The sequence below is a fragment of the Idiotropiscis lumnitzeri genome, chromosome 10, assembly GCF_059441095.1.
Source record: "Idiotropiscis lumnitzeri isolate Australia: NSW breed Sydney's pygmy pipehorse chromosome 10, RoL_Ilum_1.0, whole genome shotgun sequence".
Taxonomy (NCBI): domain Eukaryota; kingdom Metazoa; phylum Chordata; class Actinopteri; order Syngnathiformes; family Syngnathidae; genus Idiotropiscis; species Idiotropiscis lumnitzeri.
The window spans coordinates 7,863,695-7,871,100 of NC_142400.1; the positions used below are offsets into that span (position 1 = coordinate 7,863,695).

A 7,406-nucleotide genomic window follows, 5' to 3' on the forward strand; every position below is an offset into this window, starting at 1 on the left:
ATTCAATTTCTGAAGCGCTTGTCCTGAGAATCTTGGGTTTGAGCTGAAGAATGTCCCAGCTGACTGGCAAGAGGAAAAGTACACTCAGAAGTGGTCACCCGTCAATCACAGGGCACATATGGAACATTCACAATCACTTTTAGAAAAGCAATTGAATTAAAAAAAAAATCTTTTTAAACATTTATTAGCAAACATGGTGAATGAATAATTTACAGATAAACATTTTAGACATGAATATTGAGTTTATGCATTTCTAATGTGCAGATGTGTGTTTGAAACATGAGTGGTTGCAGACTGACACTTCATAGGAATGTGCAAACTCTGTCCATCAATGATGGATTCCTGTCAGTCATGAAGATTATCTCTTTTTTGCCCTCTTCTGTTTTGCCTGAAGAGGAAAAGTCAGATAAGAGTTACATACACATGGTTGTGTTTCAGAAGAAACATCCTCCATGGGAGTGACTCTTACTCATTGGATGCTGAAGCCAGTTGCGGTCCATGTAGTAGAGATAGCAGCTCTCAAATTCTTTTTCGCTGTAGTAGGGCACGGACACCGGGATGAATGGGTCCATGTTGTCAAAGCCCCTCTAAATGACAAATGGGCAAAATTGAGCAATGAATGCATACTTCAAATTTTCTATCAGCATTAACCTCCTTGAACTAAAGTTTCGAGCTCTACCTCTTGCAATATCTTGTAAAATGAAAAAGAGTTTTATTCTTTATGCCTCTCACCATACTACAACTTTAACTGTAGAACTGCAGCTTTTGTCTATCAATGAGCAGTAATCTTAATGAGCTGTGTTTGAAGTGAGCAAATATTCACACAAGTGAAACCTGACCTCTCCCAGTAGCTCCTGGGGCAAGTAAGCCAATTTGGGCGGGTACACAGCCCCCGTGTGAGCCAGAGTGGTGATGATGGCGCCTCCCGTCTGAAACAAGAAGGTACATGTGAAAAAGGGGGAAAAATATAAAGAAGTGACACTTTTTGCATGTTTTCCTCACCCAATCGTTCCTCATCATCTTCCTCAGGTTATAAATCAGCGTGAGCTCATCTGGATCCACCTGGTGACAAACACAAACGCGTGTCGACAAAGCTGCAAAGGCAACGTCAATCTTAGCTAGATTTGCGCACCTCGCTCTTGTCCTCCTTTTTGATACTGGACTTGCCCCACAGAGCGTTGACGCCGTCTACGGCCACGGCCAGGCGGAAGTCACAGCCCGGCTGCCCGCTCTGCAGCCTCAGCTCCTTCATCAGGGCTCCCACCACATCGCTGCTGCTCTTTATGCGAGCGATGCCCTGGCATGGAAACGTGTCACATTTGAGTACAACAATCACCCTGCTAGAGTGGATTAAAAAAAAAGTCTGCACACCCCTGCTCCAATGCCAGGTTATTGTGATATAAACATGGGACCAAGATAGAACATTTTTTTTTTTTAAATCTAGGTTTAATTTTACCTGCAAAAAAAAAAGTACAAAATAAATAACTGAGAATCTCCTGACTGATACTTTTGAAACAATGCTCTGGAAGCTCTCTGCAGACCATAGCTTATGCAGTTACAAACATTGCAGAGAAAGCCTACTAGAACATCTGAACTTTATTCTGAATTAATCAGAGGCACTTTAAATGGTAGTTGGTGTGTGCTGACTCCCCTTTGACATGAGTTTGAATATGAGCACAACTGCATCCGAGTTATGAGAGGGTGTACACACTTGTGCAACCACATTATCTCAGTTGTTTATAGAAAAAAGATTATTTTTTTCCAATTGAGGTGCAGAGATTACAGGTCACATTAACATCATGTATTGCAATGATTTGCTTGGTCTCCTTTTTTTTAGTGTCACATCACAGTCTACCATTTGAACAAGGGTGTGTAGAGCTTTCCTGTATCAAAAACAAAAACCAAGAGAGTGAACAGCGGGATTCACTGTACTTCTATTAGGAGGGGCTTCATGTATGAGATAAGCTCAAGCGCTGATGAGATAAGAAATGTCTGAGAGCCTAAAAAATAACAACCTGATCCACCAGCTCGCCAAGAGGGCTTCCCTCCTCGGTGAGCTCTCTCTTCGTCCACACATAGCGCTGCTTTGTCTTTATCTGGAGATGAAAGAGTAAAGGTTTGATTCTGTTTGAATGGGATTTTCTCCACAAGACATTTTTGTGGTGTTACAGCAGTTTTTAAACTTTAAACTCTACACCTGCTACACAATTGCTACGACAAAACAACAAACTCGACCTTTATCGTTGCTATCATTTGAAAACTTTTTGTGTTTGATTTTCTGATAAAAAAAAAAAGCCTTTTTTTTTTTCTTGCATTTAGAAAATAAACGGAGTTTATGGGATTAGGTATCTGCTATCTTTGAGGCACAAATGCAGACTGCAATAAACTATTTTCATTATTAAAGTTCATGTCAAAAATGGTTTCTTCAAAAAGATTTGTGTATTTATTGCTCAATTTTTTAAACTGATTTTTATAGATATTTATGGAGATTTTTTTTTTTATGTATGGTACTTTGCTTTTTTTGCACCCATTTCCTCCCGTTTTTCATGGAAAAACATTTAACGGTTATCAGCCTTTTTAAAATAATCTTTTAGGTTTCACTGGATGTCAATTATATGCAGAATTTCAAGAGTAACACACATTTAAAATGAATAGTTTAATAAAGACTAAACATTTTTAAGGTAGAATGTTTGATACAGACTTGTAGTGAACACAGGCGCAGGTGTACCTAATGCAAGTGTGCACCATATGCTGTCTCACTGCACATTTTCTATTCAAGACAGAAAGACCTCACTGTCTGGACAACGATGATTATATTTGAATTCAGCCAAGTAGATTATAAACTGCCAAAGCATAATGAGTGACATTAATGTCTCATTAAATAATTCAGCCCATCATGCATTGCACCTGCCGGCAAGCGCCTGCTGCTTAATGTGCATGGGCGCGTAATCCGACCTGCTGTGACGACACACTGAAGCCTCAATAACTGTCTAAGTGCCTTGTTGATGCAAAAGTTGTCTTTTATCACAGATATATTCAATGTGACATTTTGCTTCTACCTTGGCCAGGAAGGGTTCGTTGGTGATTTTGAAGTTGCGCAACCACTCGGTGGCTTGTAAAGGCTGGTCGAAGCGAGAAGCGTTGAAGGATGAAGGCAGAAGTTCCTTACAGTCCTTCACCCAGCTGTGAGCTACACAGAGAGAAAAGTGTCATATTGAGCTGAGTTGTGACATATATATCCGCAATTTTAAAAGTAACTTGAGAAAATATGATTATTTTTTGGCATAAAATTTGAGATACCATAAAATGATGACCTGTTTATTCCCCTTGGATAAAATATCAACATTTTTTAATCTCACCATCAGGTATATGCAGCACCAGCCATCCCTTCATGTAGCAAAAGTGGACGGCGTGACAAAGAGACAATGTCTTGCCACCACCCTTTAATCCATCTGAAGAAATGATTAAGGTTCATGTACAGATGGAGACTGAAGTTTGTTGTGTCTTGTCTTCCAGGTGTAATAAATTTGTAAAGGATACAGAACATATATCGCTGTGCAGGTTTGCTCATATCCATCTCCTTCAGGTAGGAGATGACCTCCAGGGCGGGTTGCCTCACCATCACGGCTGCTTCTGTAAATGTCTTGACCTGTACACAGTGAGCTCTCAGTTAAGATTTCTAAATTGGTTAAGAAACAAAATCAAGAAGATAATTGTGTGGATGTGTTAAAGAACCAACCTGCTGCTGATATCGTCGGGGGAGGCCATGAGGGAAGAGCGTGCGGATGTGTGCAGGCGGTATAGTGTAAAACTGTCCTATGTCCTTCTCTGACTGACCAGCCTAACAAGAGCCAGAGAATTGAACGAATCAAAATCATACAAATTCACACACAACAAATGATGTTCAACAACACACGCTCATGCGGATATGTGGACGAGAAGCAGCTTTACTTACTGGATCATTCTGCTGTGTTCTAAAGACTGAGAAGGGTTCAGGCTGTTGCTCTATCGCCAAGGCTTCCTGCTGCTGGCCCACTCCACTTGTATGAAGCCACCGAGTATGCATCACCTATCAGAAAATATAAAGAGAGATAGATTAGCTAGTGCGACAATTGTCTCGTTTTTGGATGAACACAGATGCTCTACTGTGTTCCTGAATTTAAAAGTGGCCGCTGTGGTGTGGTGGTACTTGGGAAGCTAACTACGTTTTGAAGACAGAGAGATGGATGGTTAGACAGACAACTGGGTGAAACAGAAAGAGAGACAGAAAGATAAGTTGGCAAACACAAAATCTCAGGCTGCGTAAATTGAAGCTTTACGCACTATAAAATCTTCCTTCAAACTTACCATCTGTCGAATCTTAAGGGACGTTCTATGAAGAGCCATCTTCTATAAAGTTGAGGATGTACTATAATATAAAATAAAACCAAGACTTCTGCGTAAATGCGTCGACGATGGCACTGTCCGATCACCTTAGGGTAAACACTGAGCAGCTAGCTAGCTAGCAGGCTAGTAAGTTGCAGACAACGCTATTATTTGGAATCTGCAAGCACACAAATACATTTATCAGTACGTCATAGCTTAAAATATTGGTTATAAAAATGTCCTCCACGGGTTTGCATTGCAGGATAACAAGGAAGGGAGACAGCACGAAAGACTACGGTCGCAGTCAATGTGCTAGACAGGTCAGGGGCGCCGCCATCACGTTAGTTTGCCTGACAGGAAGTGACGTAAACGCAACCGCCAATCAGGTCACATCAGGGAAAACAACTTTAAAATGGAGCTAATGACTCTTTTCATGAGCAATGTATGACTTTATTTCAAATAGTATTCAGCTCAGAAGTAGTAGTCTGCTTGAAGATCTAAGAAGAATGTTTTCTTTATCAATCAACTTTATTTAAAGATGTAATGCGCTTTTTTTTTGCTTTTTTTCCAACTGCCTTAAGTAATAACATATCTGTAGCAAGCTTTCTTAAAACACCCCATAAACATATACATATTTCTACAGAGTATTTATTGCCATGCAGAAATTGGCAATAATTTTCAAATTGCTTTATTTTAGGGTTAACTGCTTCATGCAGTGAGACACTCTTGATAGCTTCTTGTTTCTTCACTACAATACAAGCTGAAGCAGAATTCTACAAGCGAGTGTCCAAGAAAGTGAAAATACTTTTTTTTTGTAGTGCAAACGCAAGCAGTAGTCCTCACCCTCCCAACAACTTCTCAGAGTAATCAAGAACTACATGTAATGTACTTGACGCCCCCACTTGCTAATTTAACCATAATTTGCCTTTTTGATGTCACATGACTTACTGCGGTGAAATGAACAGTATAACACAGCATGTTCCAACATAACTTTTATGCTTGCAGGCAGCTTGTAAACGATGAAAACTTGCTTGCATTCCTTTTGGGGCTTGCGTTGATGTAGAAATATGTTAAGCTGTTAATTGCATGAAAGCTCTGATAGTATATAAAGTGGATGTGAAAAGTCCCTACTCAAATGGCAGGTTTGTGTGTTAGAAAGAATTAGACCAAGATAAAGCATTTTCAAAACTTCTACCATTTATGTGACACATGATTAGTATAAGAAAAAAAAACTAATTATGAGGGTAAGTAAAATTAAATAACTTATAATGTGGTTGCACAACTGCTTATTACTGGGGATGTGGCTGTGTTATAATTAAAGAAGCACATTCTAACTAATTTTAAAATGTGTCAGCACAGACGTGTCACCATTTAAAGTGCTGCTGTGTACTCCATCCACAATACAGTTAAGAAGTTCTAATAGGCTTTTCTGTGCCCACTTGTGCCACATTGTCAGTTTTTACTTCCCTTTGAAAACATTTTTGCAATTGCCATGTGCAGGTTATAGGTCACATTAATTGTGTTTTTTTTTTAATGATTAATCTTGGTCTTTTTTTTTTTGTATGACAAAGACTTGTCATTTAAACATGGGTGTGTAGACTTTTTCACATCCACTGTACTCTAGTACATTATTAAAGCTGTACAAATGTGCACTAAAAGGTCACATTCCATAAGTAATTTAGACATTGTTGTTTGCTGGATGCTTTGGGGTCAGAGTACTCTAAGTGAAAGAGTAACACGCACACAAAAGGTAAAAGGCGATGCGATGGATGAAGATAAAGCATAAAAAGAAATGTTGCTCCAGGGCCTCCTGAAGCGTTAGTTAATCCTCTTTGCAAAGCTTGATTACTAACCAGACCAAGAAGGGAAAACTGCCCCAGATACCAGAGCCCCGAGTCGGCATCTTTTGCAGTCATCAAATTAATACATATCCTCGCACAAGAGGACAATATCACCATCAGAGATAACAGTTGAGCGATAATGTCCTGCATTGTCTGCTCTGGGAGCGGCGAGGCTTTCGGCTCTGATTACTTACTTTTATGATTATAAACAATAATTGCATCATATTACTCACAATGAGATCGGCTTTATTGATCCCCAAAGCAAAATTGATGCATATCACCAGTTGAACTCATGATTTGGGTTTCGCTCTACTGTCGGGCCTGTTCAATTCGGAATTTGGCCACAACATTAGTGAAAAAAAATGCCTCGAAGTGCGACAAAACTTGGAACGTTCGTCACTGTGTGGCGTCAGGTGTGACTGTAGCACGAGCAGGGGAGGATTTTCTGTTTACTGCGACACAAATCAGGACTCTTATTGGTTACAACAGTAACAGTAATCAATATATTTTTTTACTCTTGTATCATTTTTAATCATTTTCCATATAAGCATCATCCTAAACTGCTCCATCTAATCTTTCAACCTTCTTTTAGCGCTCTCTCTCTCCCTCTAGCGCTCTTGCCTAGCAGCTCCGTCCTCATCATCCTTCTTCAAATATACAGTACTCACTATCTCTCCCTCCGATGAGCTCATTTCTAATCCGGTCTAACTGAGTCACTCCAAAAGAGAATCTTCACGTCTTTCCGCCACCTCCAGAGCTGCCTCCTGTCGTCTCTTCAATGCAACTGTCACTAAGCCGTATATCATGGCTGACCTCACCACTGTCGTATTAAGCTTTCCTTTAATCCTAGTTGAGATTTTTATATCATATAATACACCTGACACTTTCTTCCACCTGTTCCAACTAATTGGATCGGTTTCTTTACCTCATTTCCATTCTAATCATTTCTCTGGATTGTTGGCCTTAACAAGTCGTCCACTCTTGCTATCTCTTATGTATTTTAATCCGTCACCTAATATGTGTTGATTGAAACGTGTTGTTTCATTTTTACTCAATTTTCTCATTAAAAGGAGAGTTTGCAGTTTTTCTCTTAAAAAAAAAAAAACACAGCGTCAGAGTCAGATCAACCAATCAGGCTAAAAAGCAAGATGAGCACACATAAGCAGAGTGAGGGGATCTTAAGCAACCGAAAGGATTCTG

The 7,406-nt window shown here is 39.7% G+C and overlaps 1 protein-coding gene across 1 annotated transcript; it reads right to left on the minus strand.

Annotated features, from left to right (window-relative positions):
• Positions 1 to 168: 168 nt before the first annotated feature.
• dap3 (death associated protein 3) lies at positions 169 to 4,756 on the minus strand. Its single transcript, XM_088307781.1, has 12 exons — positions 4,348 to 4,756; positions 3,956 to 4,069; positions 3,740 to 3,841; positions 3,541 to 3,649; positions 3,360 to 3,452; positions 3,060 to 3,190; positions 2,016 to 2,096; positions 1,133 to 1,297; positions 1,003 to 1,062; positions 840 to 929; positions 470 to 587; positions 169 to 388 (listed from the first exon to the last, which is right to left on the minus strand). The coding sequence occupies exons 1-12, from the start codon at positions 4,384 to 4,386 to the stop codon at positions 303 to 305; spliced, it is 1,188 nt and encodes a 395-aa protein (XP_088163907.1). The 5' UTR covers positions 4,387 to 4,756; the 3' UTR covers positions 169 to 302.
• Between the last annotated feature and the right edge of the window lie 2,650 nt (positions 4,757 to 7,406).

Bases quoted from the DNA above. Each gene is read 5' to 3' on its own strand.
- dap3 (XM_088307781.1), bottom strand. From the start codon at position 4,386: ATGGCTCTTCATAGAACGTCCCTTAAGATTCGACAGATG. The intron at 1,298-2,015 runs GTTGTTATTTTT...TTTCCATGCCAG, and splicing joins TTGGCGAGCTGGTGGATCAG to GGCATCGCTCGCATAAAGAG. The intron at 389-469 runs GTAAGAGTCACT...TTTCCTCTTCAG, and splicing joins CTGGCTTCAGCATCCAATGA to GCAAAACAGAAGAGGGCAAA.